Here is a 16,416-nt window from a genome sequence, read left to right on the forward strand (position 1 = left end):
CCCTGCACCACACAAAATACTTTTTCCCCCAGAGTTTTAAGTGGTTCTGTATTTCAAGTGGTTCCATGTTTCAAGTGGTATGTTCATATTTTTAAAACAAAAATTGTTCAGGCTTTAGTTGATCTTTTCAAGATCCATTTGTCCTGATTGTCAGGTACTTTTGAACATTAAGTAGATTTCTGTCATAGAAATGTCAGATGTTGGAAGACTTTTTCCAAATTTTTTCAGTTGTATTTGAGTGACTAAATTAATCAAAGCATTTTTCATCTTTATATCTTATTTAACTTTGTTATCCTCAGAATCAATTGCTGTTTCAAATTATTGCTAGCATTGTTAAGCATGTGACCTATAAACAGTTTAATTTATGATTTTAATTCAAATAATGGTACTTACACAATACTAGATTTATATGTAGGTTTTTTAAAAACCACAAAAGTGTTTATAAAAGCATTCATTTAGAATTTATTATTGATTTTACACGATGAAGTTATTTTGAGTAGAGTGTTATAAGCAGATAGGAAAGTATTTTGATAGTCTGAACACTAAGTGCCATGTAAGTTAGGGGAGAGATTTAGTACTTAGGTTTTACATACTCTTTCTAGTTGGCAATTATAGAGTTCTTCACCATTTTGATTTTTTTTATTGTATATTTATTGTCTTAATTACTTGCTTATCACTGAGACACAATACCCACTCCCCACAATTGAAAGGAGGAAAGGTTCATTTTGGCTCACAGTTCATACAGGTTTCAGTCTATAGTCAGCTGGCTCCAGGCAGGGCCGTGTGGAAGTAGCTAAGGCTTGGTGACTGGAAGTAGAGAGAGGTTAAAAGAAGAACAGGGAGGAAATAAACCCTTCCAGGCCACTCCCAGTGACCCACCTCTTCCTTCACATCAAGTCAGCTACAGATTCGTCAGTAGACTAATGAACAGTTTCACACCCCCATGATCCAGTTGTCTCCCCGCAGCCCCATCTGTGAGTGCAGGAGGCTTTGGGGGGACATCTAGCTATAGACCATAACATTAGTTTTACATATTGTATGCCCTACACTGTATAATAGAGTTGAACACATGGAGGATTAATCGGACACTCTTATTTTTGGTGGTTACTAATTTCCTGTGTTAGTATACCTGAAAGAACACTGGCACAGAGTCAGCGTTAAATGGTCACTAAAAGAGAACTACCCTGTTACACTATTTTTGTAACTCATTGTTTTTGCTATTTAGCCTGATTTTCAAGGGTAATCACTAAATTTCATATTTTCCCATGTAATAGTCGATTAAGTGATGTTCTAAAGAGAAAACGACTGCCAAAACGAGGGCCAAGAAGGCCAAAGTACTCACCTCCAAGAGATGATGACAAAGTAGACAATCAAGGTAATTCTTTTGATAAACTTATTGGTGGGGGGTACAGTGAAAGGCGGTAGCATTATACCTGAGTTTCTGGAAGACCCAGTGTCGTTGGTTCTTTAGTTAGTTTACTATTAAGACTGTGAATTTTAAATTCCTTTGATTTTCATCTGTTAATGTTAAAATGATTTAACTGTAGTTCTCTTTTTCTTTTCCTAGCTAAAAGCCCCACCACTACTCAGTCACCTAAATCTTCTTTCCTGGCAAGCTTGAATCCAAAAACGTGGGGAAGGTTGAGCGCACAGTCCAACAGCAACAATATTGAGCCGGCACGTACTGCAGGAGTTAGTGGTCTTGCCAGGGCTGCCTCAAAGGACACCATATCCAATAATAGGTGAAGTGGGGGAAGTCTGTGTTACTTCTGTTCCTTATCGGAAAACCTCTACCATTGTTACCACTCAGCACATTTATACATAAATGAACAGGCAACTTTCATTTGTTCCCAGAAGTCTAGTCTGGCTTTGTCCTAAGTGTCAGTCTTGAATTGTAAGGCTCTGTTCACCATCTCTAACTAGGAGTCATGTATATTTAAAACCAAACAAATTATGTTTCCTGTGGAACCTCCCTCAGTTTTCTTCTGGACAAGGAAAGACTGGCATTTCTCATCCACACTCATACTTCCGTGATAAATTGTTTTTCCCATTTCAGTGGAACTTAAAGATTTTAGAGAAGAACCTTATTTTAGGACTCGCTAAACCATTTGACACCAATTTATAGCTTTTAAAATCCTTGGGAGTTTCTTGTGCTGTTTTATGTTTATTGTTTTGGCGGAGGAGGGACTCCATAGAATACCATGATACTTGGAAAACAGAAATGCTTTTATGGTTTTGTTGGTTGTCTTTATGACTTTTTGATGGTGAAAATAAATAACAAATGTATTTCTGAAACCACTATCACTTGTAATTTAAACAGCCAGGTCTCACTTATCACAGTGGTACCCCTAACAATTACATGTTTCTTATCTATAGTTCTTTACTTCTGTTCCCTAGGGAATACAAGTAAATGACAAGGTAGATATGTCTGCACTTTGGTGGAAACAAATGATGTAAAATTGCTTTTGGGTGAACATTTAGGAAACTGTTACACTTTAGGGTCCTAGGAAAATATCTTGTTTACCTTTCATGTAGTAACCTGAAGTGTATTTTAAGAACCCAAACAATTCTCTAGGTACATCATAATCCATTTTTTAAATGAAACTTAATTTGGTTTGTATGAAGTCTAAATTTATTAATCAATAAGTATGGGCCAGAATGGGTTTTAGGTTTTAAGACTTGGATTAGGGACATAATTTGAGATGCTTTCTGGGTATACTGAGACTTCGTAACATCTTTTTCTTTCTTATAGAGAAAAAATTAAAGGGTGGATTAAGGAGCAGGCACATAAATTTGTGGAGCGTTACTTTAGTTCTGAGAATATGGATGGAAGCAACCCTGCACTGAATGTCCTCCAGAGACTTTGTGCTGCAACCGAACAACTCAACCTCCAGGTACCCTGCCCAGCGCCTCTCGCTTGTCTCTCTTGCTGCTCATTTCTTTGATGACTGTGGGACTCGCCGTGGATTTAGCTGTCCTACATGAACGTTCTAGCCAAGCATGTGTCTTTGGTGCTAACATTTCTTTTAGGCGTCCCTTAACTATCATGGTTCCTCATTTTTGTTAAAGGTACTAGAAATCTCATCCTTGTTTATTTTTTCACCACATCCCTTCTATCTTGACAAATGGAGAAATTTCAGAAATGTCCTCAAGTACATGTCTTCTGTAAATCCATTTTACCTGTGGATAATAGAGTTGATGAGCTTCTGCCTCACCCCTCTCTGTAGTAGAGTCTTTGGGGTGCGTGAGGGTGGAGGTTTAATAATCTTCATCTGATTCTTAGTTTCTATTATTTATGTTTTTGCTTTGGATGCACCTTGAGTAATTTTGGCTCCAGTTTTCCAGAAAATTTGTCCGTTTAATTGAGGCTTTAAATGTTTTAACTGAAAGGCACATGTACTTGCTAAGCAGGTGCTGTGCTGCTGACCCTCATCTTGGTTTCTTAATTCATCTTTCATTATGATGTGATGTTATAGCCCCTTATTGTTTCATCTGTATTTTTTTTATTTTATTTTTTTGACTTTTTGAGACAAGATCTCACATGTAGTACAGGCTACCCTTGAACTCTCATCATCTTCCTGCCTTGGCATCCTGAGTGCTAGGATTGATGGCGTGTACCGCCATACTTGGCGCCTTATTCTTGATTGTGTGCTGTCTACCCCCCCCACACAACTGTATTGGCAACATGTAGATTTTTTGTATATGTTAACAGATGCCAAGTTTGCATTATGAGATACTTAGCATTCTTTCGTGTATCTGTGTGTCAGATCCTACTTCCCAAGATGTACTAAGAGTGTACCACTCTCTCGGCATATCCCCCACCCCACCCCACCCCCCCGCCGTCGCCCCGCTTTTTAATAAACATTAAAGTTAGGGTTATGGTTAAGCATTGAGAATGTGTTAACATTCCTTCTGTGGAAATACGAATTGTGCATTTAGTAGGTGGTGTTTAAATCAGTGCAGAAATATGTTCCCAACTCTTTCAGATGGATGGTGGAGCTGAGTGCCTTGTAGAAATCCGTAGCATAGTCTCAGAGTCAGATGTTTCATCCTTTGAAATCCAGCACAGTGGATTTGTGAAGCAGCTATTGCTGTATTTGACGTCTAAAAATGAAAAGGACGCTGTGAGCAGAGAGATCCGATTAAAGAGGTTCCTTCATGTGTTTTTTTCCTCTCCAGTAAGTCATCTAATAATGCTTATGTATCTGAAGAGTAAGTGTTAACTAATGAACGTGTTTTCATCCAGGAATAATTTCCAACAGATGTGGGTTAAGATACTGAGGAGAAGTTTCTAGCTTGCCTATATGCAGTTGGATTCTAGGACTTCTGTATATCAAAGTAAATAGTAAAACAGTAAAATAACAAAGCCCACAGCAGCTTCTGTGGTCAAAGTGTGCTAATGTCCCTCTGCGCCCCCTTGCTGTTTTCTTCCCCCGGCAAGACAAGCTATTAAGAGTAGTCTCTTACCTGTGAATATATTTTATTCTCAAAATAAAATATTTTTAAAATTTTTAATTAAATAATTTTTAATTGTTTAACTTTAATAATTATTTAATTTTATAATTATTTTAATAATTTTTAATTTAATTTTTAAATTTTTAAACATACTCCATTTTGCAGTATCTTATTTTAGGAAAATAGCCAGGCACAGTTTAGCTATAGGCACATTTTTCTTTTGTACATAATCATAGTCCTAACAGTTCCATTAATCATCATTTACAATGTGGACCACTAGACCTGGAGGCAGAGGCTGGCTCCCTTTACCATCAGTGAGTGTTGGTAGGAGGGTAACTACTTTAGTATGCTGTTGACTTAACATTCTTCAGTTTATAACTGCTTCAGAGAAGGTGTTCCCTCAGAAACCCTCTGAATGATCCGTGTAATAGGCCTAAGGATTATACTCCTGTGTATTGGCAATACTACTTAAGCATGCCCTTGCAAGGCTCACTGGCATTTGCACGCTGCCTGTATTAACTTGTGGGGCAGCCCGAAAAGGGTTGATACAGAGTAGAGATTAAATATGTGATAGTATTGGGTGTAGTTCTACACTATGCTTAAGATTAGGTGCAGATATCTCTTACCTCAAACCCCCAAGGCTGGATGGGTTTAAGAGGTCTATAGTGCAGTACAGTAATATCCTGAATGGATTCTGAACAGCACTCTTGTGTCATATACCTTAAATATTTTTGCAGCAAAGCATAAATATTCTTACTAAAAGGAGGTAAATGAAGAGTGTAAATCTCGTGTTTGTCTGGGGCAGGTTTTACCACCCAATGACTTGTATTTTCAGAACCTTTTGAATTTATGAATTGTGACTGCATAAAGCTTTGAGCAAAGGGTTGTGGGCATTATAAGAAACAGTGCCTTTATTGAAATAATTTATTTGGAAACTTGTCTCAATCAAGTATTATAAAAGATAAAAATGAATAAATGATTGTGTTTTGTAAAACTGCTTACTAAATTTTTCTTGTTGAGGAGTGTTCCGTCTTCAAAAGGCCTTGCATAACCTGTCGGTTTATTTATAACTTTAGCTTCCTGGAGATGAACCCATTGGGAGAGTGGAACCAGTGGGTAATGCACCTTTGTTGGCATTAGTTCACAAAATGAACAATTGCCTCAGCCAAATGGAACAATTTCCAGTCAAAGTGCATGATTTCCCTAGTGGAAACGGAACGGGAGGCAGGTAAGGACCATCTCCTGCCTGTGCCCTTGCCACTGGTATGTGGTGGTTACTTCTGTTGAGGTAAAGTGGCAAGAGGTACGGTAAAGTCTTGGTTTGCCCAAAGAACATTCTTGTGTAACAACTGAAGAAATTGAGTATCTGAAGAATGAACAAAGAACTTCTGTTGTTCTTTTGCTTGGACATGCTAAGGATTGGACCTGAGGCCTCATGTTTGTGAGGCCAGCGCTCTACCACTCAGCGCAGCTGAATCTAATGCAGTTTGTCTGTAAGGGTGTATCATGTGTCTTAAGCCTGGTTCTAAAAGTATGCAAATCGGCAGGTGTCCTGCCAACTTTGGCAGTAGGCTTAGTATACATAAAGCTTTTCTAAGTATTTTGTAGATATGAGTAATAATTTATTTTCCATAATGATTCCATATGTGACATTAGTGGTTATAACTTTCTGTCATACTGAATTGTAGCAAGTAAGTGTTCATTTTGAAGTTTTACCTTATTAATAAATATTTGTATTTTTTTCCTATAATGCAGTTTAAAGGACTTTGCAGAGTGAATTGTAAAAGTTAATTGTTATGTATTATGGAATGTTACAGACTTCATGGAATATTCTGATTTGAAAACTAAAGAAATAATCATAATTTGGATTTACAATCCACATTCTAATGAGTTGTTGAATTTTTTAAAAAATTTGATTGAAAACAGTATGAATAAAACCATGACTGTTTTTAATAGGAATTTAGTACAAAAAGGTAGAGTACAGTATTGCAGAAGTAAGTGTGCTCAAATAGTTGAAGAATTTGTATTCCAGAGAAATAGCCAGATATCCATGACAAGATGTTCCTGCTCATGTGGGTTTGTGGAGAGATCAAATGTTGATTGAATGTTTTCATATGCATGTGTTTACACTCACGGTTTATTTTTTATTCATAATTTTTAGAAAACAATGACTTACTGGCTTTGTCATTTGTAGACATTATAAGTGCTTGCTTTTGCTTTAGGAAAATGAAGTTTGCATAATTTATTTTAATTAATATATATCTGTTGTGAAAATAACGTAGAATAACTTTTTTTTTCACAAATTATCTTGAGCTTCTCTCTCAACAGAGGATCACAGGCTTTAAAATTTTTCAACACACATCAGTTAAAATGCCAGTTGCAAAGACATCCCGACTGTGCGAATGTGAAGCAGTGGAAGGGTGGCCCTGTCAAGATTGACCCCCTGGCTTTGGTACAAGCTATTGAGAGATACCTTGTCGTTAGAGGTACTTCCCATGCACACTCCACGTGCTCATATGTGTATTTGGGGTGGAGTCACTAATACAAGATATGATACTGATTCCCCTGTTTTAATGCTCTTTCTGAGGAAACCTAGACTGTAGGAACTTGGGTCCCATCATTGTAGGGAGGCATTCGCTCAGCTTAGCGGGGTTGCCTGCTTGTGTAAAGAGCTCATTCATGTTGGAATGTTCCTGGAAAGATATGCTGTGCTTGAGAATTTGCACCAGTCTTTTTGCTTCATGGATTAGAGTGTAAAAACGTGTATTTTGTTTTTCTAAGAAAGTACCAATGTAGCTAGTGTATATAGGCTTTTCATTGAAACCTAAAATTGCCAAGTGTTTAATAAGCTTCTTGGGTATTTAGGGTATGGAAGAGTTCGAGAGGATGAAGAAGACAGTGATGATGATGGATCTGATGAAGAGATAGATGAGTCTCTGGTAAGGTACTAACTACTCCCACCATGTTATGTGGTACAGTAGTTTCCTCTTTCTGAGGCTTAGCTTTTTGTGATTTGAGTTACCCATCATCATGTACTAAAAATAGTATATAAGGAATTCATAAATTCTAAGTAACGTTCATCTAACTTTTATTATAGTATATTGCTATAATTATTGTATTATTTTAGATCTCTTCCTGTGCCTAATTCATAAGTTAAGCTTTATCACAGTTATGTATGTATAGGCAAAAGAAAATCCAAAATCTGATGTGTTCCAGAATCTGAAACTTTTTGAGTGTCAGCCTGATGCCACTAAGTGGAAATTCCACACTTGACCTCATGTGAGAGGTAGCAGTCCAAATGCAGGTGCATTAAAAATATTGTATAAATTTACCTTCAAGGCTATGTGTAAGGTATAATAAATTGAGATTTGTTTAGACTTGGACCTCATTTCCAAAGTATCTCATCATGTTTATGCTGATAGCAAAATTCAAAAATATCTGCAGCACTTCTGGTCCCAAGCACTTCAGATAAGGAACACCATGGCCTGTAGGGCCCAGTATTGCCTGCGGTTTCAAGCATCCGTGAGGGTCTCCGGATGTATTCCAGGGTATGAGGTGGACTGCTACATAAAGGCCAATGTCTGTAGTTAAAACATTTTTGCTTTGTTTTATTCAGGCTGCACAGTTCTTAAATTCAGGCAATGTCAGACACAGGCTGCAATTTTACATTGGAGAACATTTGCTGCCGTACAACATGACTGTGTATCAGGCCGTGCGGCAGTTCAGTATACAGGCTGAAGATGAGAGAGAATCCACGGACGACGAGAGCAATCCTCTGGGGAGAGCTGGCATTTGGACAAAGACTCACACAATATGGCAAGTCTGAAGATTATCTCTATTGGTATTTTATGAATTTGGAAACTGCTCATCATGTATTGCAAAATTTATATTAAATGTATAGCTAGCTTTTGAAAGAAGACAGTACCATAACTTCATAATTACTAAAAGATACAGTACTTCACTTATTTAATTATGTGCATATGCGTATGTGTGTAGCTTCTTCAGTCAACTAGAAGACATACCTGTGGGGAAAGTAATAGTTTACATATGCCTTCTTAGATTCATTTCAGGTCTTCAGTTGAGATAGAAATGTCTCCATAAGGTGATGTTCCTTTGAGTAGTAAGAATCTTGGCATCTCTGAGTCCTGAGAGGCATTGGGTGCCTATTAGTGTCTGCTACACATAGAAAAGATCCATTCTTCCAGAGCCGCCATTTCGCAGGTGACCCCTCCTCGGAAGACGTTCCTAAATAGTCTCTTAAAGGAAGCATTGTTATTGGTAATTCTGTGAATCCAACAAAGGAGAGAAGAGTATAGACTTCAGAGAGTTCTTCTGTGGATTCTGTGTGTGGCCTGTGGCTTGAATTTTTTCTTTGTAATTTTAAAATCTATATATATAAAATTTACTGTCTTACCACTTTAGGTACAAACCTGTGAGAGAGGATGAAGAAAGTACTAAAGATTGTGTTGGTGGTAAAAGAGGAAGAGCCCAGACAGCTCCAACAAAAACTTCCCCTAGAAATGCAAAAAAGCATGATGAGTTGTGGCATGGTAAGATAATGTGTAAAGAGGGAGCAGATTGCCACCTGGCACTGGTCTTCGTGTATTCTTGGATTTTGAAGTTTATATCTAGGGAAGTTGGAACATAATTTAGAAATAAATGAAATCACTGCAAACCATTGGATTGCTTTTAATCAATTCCTTGACTTCAGTATCTAGAAAATGAAAAACTAAATGTCTGTAAAATTAAATTTGAAAAGAAAGTTGGAGAAAACTCAATTCCTAATTCCTTAAGAAATACATTTTTGTGAAGGGTGAACATATTTTATTAGTAGAGCACATTTCACTGAAGAGATGGAAGACAATGGCTAGTCACTGATAAATTGTCCTTAAGATTTTATGGCCATTCAATATAATTGTATAATCTAACAGCTACAGAAGAATTACTGATGGCAGGTGACATGATTGCAGATCACGGCAGTCACTTTCCAAGTGATTTGTTTTCCTTTGAAGTACTTCTAGTGTAATCTGGCATGCCTCTTAATATGATGGCAATAACACTTGATAGATTATTGTTTTATGGGACTGTTCCCATTGCCATAATTCCCACACTGGTTTTCTTTGTCCACAGAAGTAAGAGCTTGTGGCAGTTTTTTGGTAAAACCTAGGATTGCTGTATTAAAAGGCTCTTAATTTTGAAGTTGTTGTTTTTGTTTAAAAGAGCCCTTTCTTGAAGTGGTGGTATGATTTTCCTTCTTTTGCTTGGTAAAAGAAATGGCACCTGTTTCAGTTCTTCAGTCTTTTGTGTTTGGAAAAGCCATCATTTAAATCTAACAACATAGGAATCACAGATCTTTAAGGAAAAGAAAAGTCTATTTATCCCTAAGCTAAATAACCAAATTCCCTTTACTAGATTTATAATTTGTGGGTATTTTTGAGTTTTAAAACTATATATGAAAAATCGTAAATAACTTCTTTTATCAGTTTTAATTTAAGTGGTTTATTATTTTTCTCTGGCCATTTTGTTAATTTTTCTGATATAAAGGAGAGATGCCCCTGATTCAATTTTTCCTTTATAAAGTTTATTTGGGTATTGGAGGGAAAACTGAAGTTTTCATAAGACAACAAGAATTAAATGTAACAGTTTTCAGTTACCATTTTAGGGGTAAGATAATCCTTGCTCCAATGGCTTACCTTTGTAACTTTGATCAAGACTTAAATTTTGGTCTTTTGCCCTCTAGATGGAGTGTGCCCATCAGTATCAAATCCTTTAGAAGTTTACCTCATTCCCACACCACCTGAAAATATAACCTTTGAAGACCCGTCATTAGATGTGATCCTTCTGTTACGAGTTTTACATGCCATCAGTAGATACTGGTATTACTTGTATGATGTGAGTAATGTTCCCTACTTACAGTGTTCTAATGTTCTGTTGTTCATGACATAGCATCTCACAGTTTCTGTTTAGAGATTGATGGATCTTCTGTTACACTAGAAATAGAAATAGTGATGGAGCTAATTTCAGGGATCCTAATCCAGTTAAGTTCAGTGTATTCATGAAAACTTCTGCCCCACTTTTTATTTCCTGGCCTACATTTCTTTGATTAATTCTTTTGGCAGATTCGTAAAATGTTCTGTAGCTATAAGTTTATTAAATTAAGGTATAGTTTGAGAATTGAATATTGATGTATTAAAGGTTTTAAGGTATATTTAACAAGGTGTTCTTTTATTAGGATTTATAGCAAATAAAAAGTTGGGTAAAAGTTGCATGTAGCCTCTGGTGTTTATATGGTGTAGGGATGGGCTACGGAGGTGGCCATGTCTGAAGCCGCAGCCTCCCCTCAGTGACTGTGGGCCATGGGTGGGGTTGGGTTTTGCACTATGTTACGGGAATTATGTGGGTTGGGGCACCCCAGTGTATTGCATGATGGAAACCCATAGCTGAAATCTAGGCACTCTGTGTATTTTGGGAAAGAGGGAGATGGTCAATATTTTACTACATGTAGGCTTTTTTTTTTTAACATTTTACAGAATGCAACATGCAAGGAGATTATTCCAACTAGTGAATTTATTAACAGTAAGTTGACAGCAAAAGCAAATAGGCAGCTTCAAGATCCTTTAGTAATCATGACAGGAAACATCCCAACATGGCTTACTGAGCTGGGAAAAACTTGGTAAGACAATCACTTTGGGTAGCCTTATGAATGTTGTTGTTGATTTGCTCTTCATACTTTTTGTTACAGAAACATTAAGTGGAACTGTTGAAATGTTCATTAACGTTGTTTCTCATCACAGCTTACCTAATAGTGTAGCTCTAATTTGGAGACAGTGTTTTTCATCGGGGGTTGATGCTAGTTCTACTATGTCTTTTTACATGAAATGGAAATGTGACTGAGGAGATTCATCCTCTGCTGTCATAAAATTGGACTCCGAAGGTAGAGGTGCTTGAATCTCTGAACCTGTCTGAGCAAACAGCTCTGGGTCTCTGTTGATAAGTGCACTGGCCACTGACCATAGGTGACTTAGTAAACACAGTGAAATGAAGTTAGAAATTGAGTCGAGCATGGTGGCACACACCTGTAATCACAGCATTTGGGAGGCTGAGGCAGGAGGATTGCTGCAAGTTTGAGACCAGGCTGAGCTACAAAGAGTGTTCAAGTCCAGCATGAACTGCATAGAGAGACCATCTCAAAAAACCCAAAACAAAACAAGAAAGAAATTGAAATTTTCTGTTGCAGTAGCATATCCTCATATGGCTGCCATGTTGCACAAAACAGCCATAAAACATTCAGGTCCTCATAGGAGATGCTGTGGACAATATTGTCAAGAACTACAAAACATGGGCAAAGCAGTAGGATGTTAGTGTGATTTATCTGCCATGTCTGTTTTTTGAAAATCAGTAGCTGCATTTTAGCAGTTTTGAGTGACTTAAAATGCCAGAGATGGGAGGAAAATCACGAAATGGCAGAGCCTCACTGTCTATGTGGCAGGTGGGGTTGTGGTAAAGTTGTGGTCATATTTTAAATTTTAGCTTTTACTTGTCACATTACATTTTCCAAAAGCTTTGGGGTAGATTGAAGATTACCTTGGCTAGGCTTGATTGAAATGTAAGATTTATAGTTAGATTTTACGTAGAAAGGCTACTTAATCAGTTATGCCTTGGACACTTAGTTTAATGTGCTTGTTGTATGGGTGTGCACCTGTAGTCTCATCTCCTTAGGAGGCTGAGGCAGGAGGAACTCTTGAGCATGGGCGTTTGAGGCTAGCCCAGGCAGCATAACAAGACTCAATCACAACAAAAATTCTAAACAAATTTTTAAATAAAATTTATTTAGTACAAATTATGAAAATTCTTAAAAATTAATTTTCCTAGCTGAGTGTGGTGGCACACCCCTGTAATCCCAGCACATTGAGAGCCTGAGGCAGGAGGATAGCTCCTGGGCTACAAAGTGAGTTCAAGGCCAGCCCGAACTGAAAGGTGAAACCCTGTCTCAAAAAGACATCCCCCCCTCAAATAAATAAGTAAATAAAAAATTAATTCTCCTAGACCACCTTACTGGTTCTTTTTATAATTACTGTTCTGTGTTAAATTATAAATTGTTTCTAATACAGGTTTTGATTTTTTTAAAAAGACTTCTGATTCTTATCCTGATAATAAATTTATGTCTTTTTTCAGCCCATTTTTCTTTCCTTTTGATACCCGACAAATGCTTTTTTATGTAACTGCATTTGATCGGGACCGGGCCATGCAAAGATTACTTGATACCAACCCCGAAATCAACCAGTCTGATTCTCAAGATAGCAGAGTTGCGCCTAGATTGGATAGAAAAAAAGTAAGTCTCTCCCAAAAATACTCAAACTGAAGTTTTCAGAATAATGGGAAAACTAGAATGGTGGTATACCTAATTATGCCTTTTGGTTTTGGAGGCCCAACTGAGCCACAGTCCTCTCGTTCTGTGTCTATTCTTAACCTCCTCTTAGCTGTATTTTCTCATCTTCTCTTAGAATTTGAAATCATTTCTTCAATCTTTTTTTTTTTTTTTTTGGTTACCATAATTGATATACCAAGCAAATCTTTTTTTTCTAAGACTTCCTTTTCTTTCCAAATTAGGAGCTCAAACTATACCGTTCCTTTTAAAATTGACCCATTATGCAGTAGTTAGAATACCGTTCCTTTTAAAATTGACCCATTATGCAGTAGTTAGAATTAATCAAGTCCATTTCACTCCCCTTAACAAATCCCTCCAACTAGAAGAGATGGAAAAAAGTCCTTCTCATATTTTGAGTCTCTGTGCTCAGTGCTGCTGTCTCCTACTCTTCTCTCACAGCAGCACGGTCGTGGCTGCGAGCCACGGTGCTTAAAGCTTTTCCATCTGCGACCCTGTCCTGCACTTCTGTCCGGCATCATATTCCACAGACTTAGTACTTTTCTGTTCAGCTTCCTCTTTGTTTGCTGAGGATGTCTCTCTTCCAAAGGTTTTATCTGCAAAAGCCTTATAAGAATCATTGTACTTACATTAAATGGAGCAGGAATGAGTTTTTAATAAGAGAAAAAGCAAAACAGTATTTTACTCAGAAACCACCATTTTTCTAAAATCTGCATTTGCCTTGCGAGGATTCCATATGCAGTGGTGTTTCCATGCTGCAGAGACGGGAGGGCCTTTCTCACCCTCAGGAATCTCAGTGATGTCTGTAGCAGCGCTCACAGGACCTGGGCAGGCCTGAGCCAGGGGGCCGCAGCTCACCTCACTTACCTGCGAGCCTGTTACCTATCCAAGTGCAGGGATATCTGTCTTGTAGCTGCAGTCCTGAATTGCATCCGTGTTTGGCAGGGCCACAGAAATGATTTCATTTTCATTTTGAATTTTCTGAACTTCTCAGGGGCACAAGATAACTTAGTATTACACTTAGATCTAACTTTCCCTCATCTGTGCCATCTCTTGATGTTTGTAGCAGTCCAGCTACTTTTTAACCTTTCGTGAGGTAGGTGTTTAAAGAAATACTTCAACAATGGAATTGATTATCTTGCACTTCAGGAGAAACCAGCTGTTGATTAAAGTGCAGTGCAAGTCACACGTAGTTTCTTCACATCTGTGCTCTCTTTGTAGCGTACTGTGAACAGAGAAGAGCTGTTGAAGCAAGCCGAGTCTGTGATGCAGGACCTGGGCAGCTCCCGGGCCATGTTAGAGATCCAGTATGAGAACGAGGTGAGCATAAGAATTGAGTCATGATGCTTCCTTTGACTTTTGCTCATCATAAAATAACATTTCAGTTTCTTAGTACTATGAAATTCTCAAAGGCTTTGCGAAATCTGTTCTATTTTCTTTTCAGTGAGTTGTAAATTCTCCATTTTTCAGAGATTTAACTATTGTTGAAACAACTTTTTTTTTCCCTCTTGCATCAAAATGTTTGTGTAATCTTTAAGTTCACAGAGTGAAAGAATATTTAAACATCTAATAGCTTTAGCAATGCTTCTTTAAAAAAAACAGATTTACAGAGATGTAGTGATACATGGCACACTTAGCTACTGAAAGTTCTCTCCTGCCACTTTACAACCGTCCGTTTGTCTCCTTCAACCCCACCAACCAGTCATCTATTTTCTGCCCCTATAATTTTGCCTTTCTTGCAGTCTCATCATAAGTGTTATCATGTGGTATGTAGCCATTTGTTTGTCTTCTTTCACTTGTGGCTTGTGAAATTATTCATTTGTGTTGCTGCATGCCCCATTTCCTTTTATTACTGAATAGTAAGTATCCAGTCGAATGGATGTACCATAGCATGCTTACCAGCGGATCACACATTTGGACTGTTTTCATAGTTTGTGAAACACTGTTAGGAACATTTGTGTTTGAGTCTTTGTGTACACATAACTTTCTAGTTCTCTTGTATAAACACCCAAATTTAATTTCCAAGTCATTTGGGCAAGATATTTTAACTTTGGAAGAAATATCAAACTTTTCCAAAGTGGCTGTCGTGGTTTATGTTTTTGTTACCCTTCTCATTGCTGAGACAAAATACCCAACAAGCAAAGCAAAAGGAGGAAAGGTTAGACCACAGTAGGCTGGCTCAAAGGCCGGGTGGCACATGGCAGAGGGGCATCACAGAGCAGAAGTCAGCAAGGCAAGCAGCAAGTGACAGTAGCAACTTCTTTCTGCCTCTTTTATATGCAGTCTAGGCTACCCGGCTTTGGGCAGGTTCCAAAACAACCAGTGGGCTAAGTGAATAGTCACACACCCTTATTTCTAGCATCACATACTCTAGATCCAGCCACCTCTGAAAGAGCCCTGCGTATGACCACGTCAGGCTTTGGGGTGACATCTAGACACATGCCATAACAGTTTACATTCCTGCCAATAATGTGTGTGAGTTCAGTTGCTTTCCATACTTGTGGTCTTACAGTCTTTAATCTCAGTTGTTTTCAGGCGGTTATAGTGGCATTTTGTTGTGACTTTAATTTACATTTCCCTGGTGGTTAACAACATTGATCATTTATATATCCCTGAAGAAGACTGAGAATTTTGTCTGAGCTTTCTTTGGGTTTTTGTCATTAAGAAGGTTTTTTTGGTGTGCATTAAAGTCTTCTATGAGTGTGATGTTATTTTCTTCCTGTTTGTTGCTTATCTTTTCCTTATAAAATGTCTTTGGAAGAGCAAACATTTTTGATTTTCATGAAATCTAGTTTACCATTTTTCTTTTTTGCTTTTGTGTTTTTACATTCTAACAAGTTTCCCCCTAAACCATGGCCTGAAAAATTTTCTCCTGTGTATTGTTTTTAATATAGTGCTTAGTCTAATCAAAGCTCATTTTTAAGTATGGTATTAATAAGGATTGAGGGTCTTTTCTCTTTTAAAAAAGTTAGTTTTTCCTGCATCGTTTGTTAAAGGCTATGCTTTCCCCTATTGGATTACCTTGACACTTGTTAGAAATCAAATGACTGAAGTTTTAAATCTCGTTCTAGATGTTTCTGTTCCTTTCTGTTATCCTATGCCATTTTGTTACTGTGGCTTCGTAGAAAAACTCCTAATCCAATAGTTGGAGTCTTCCAGCTTTTTCAGAGCTGTTTTGGTTCTTCTTCATGCATGTGTCCGCGTAAATTTTAGAATCAGCCTGTCAGTGTCTACACAAAGTTTGGCATGATTTTGTTGTGTATTGATCATTTGGAGAGAAGGGGCTATGTTTACAGTATTGTGTCTTCTGACCCATCAACACTGTGCAACTGTAGATAACCACTTACGTCTTAAATTTTCTCAGTATTGTCTCATAATTTAGTCTTTTCTTGCACATACTTTGTTAAATTTCTCCACAAGTATTTTTGTTCTGATGATATTGAAAATGGTACTCTTGTTTTATTTCAGTTTTCATTTGTTGGTGGTTCACAGAAGTACAAATGCATTTTGTGTTGATCATGTGTTCTGTGACAATCATAAATTTAATTAGTAGTTCCAACAGAGCATTTGGGATT

General features: G+C 37.5%; 1 protein-coding gene across 11 annotated transcripts in view; it reads left to right on the top strand.

The window, feature by feature from the left end:
- Trip12 (thyroid hormone receptor interactor 12) overlaps positions 1-16,416 on the top strand; it is a 139,475-nt gene that overhangs the window by 107,322 nt on the left and 15,737 nt on the right. For all 11 annotated transcript variants that reach the window (XM_005395425.2, XM_013519821.1, XM_005395429.2 and 8 more), the window contains 13 exons: positions 1,275-1,375; positions 1,568-1,742; positions 2,753-2,894; positions 3,987-4,178; positions 5,532-5,683; positions 6,769-6,941; positions 7,321-7,394; positions 8,072-8,271; positions 8,878-9,005; positions 10,196-10,347; positions 10,986-11,128; positions 12,631-12,787; positions 14,063-14,161. In XM_005395425.2, coding sequence (XP_005395482.1) covers positions 1,275-1,375; positions 1,568-1,742; positions 2,753-2,894; positions 3,987-4,178; positions 5,532-5,683; positions 6,769-6,941; positions 7,321-7,394; positions 8,072-8,271; positions 8,878-9,005; positions 10,196-10,347; positions 10,986-11,128; positions 12,631-12,787; positions 14,063-14,161 — 1,888 coding nt within the window. The remainder of the gene's footprint in view (positions 1-1,274; positions 1,376-1,567; positions 1,743-2,752; positions 2,895-3,986; positions 4,179-5,531; positions 5,684-6,768; positions 6,942-7,320; positions 7,395-8,071; positions 8,272-8,877; positions 9,006-10,195; positions 10,348-10,985; positions 11,129-12,630; positions 12,788-14,062; positions 14,162-16,416) is intronic.

The sequence above is a fragment of the Chinchilla lanigera genome, unplaced genomic scaffold, assembly GCF_000276665.1.
Source record: "Chinchilla lanigera isolate Chin_1 unplaced genomic scaffold, ChiLan1.0 scaffold00052, whole genome shotgun sequence".
NCBI classification, from domain to species: Eukaryota; Metazoa; Chordata; class Mammalia; order Rodentia; family Chinchillidae; genus Chinchilla; species Chinchilla lanigera.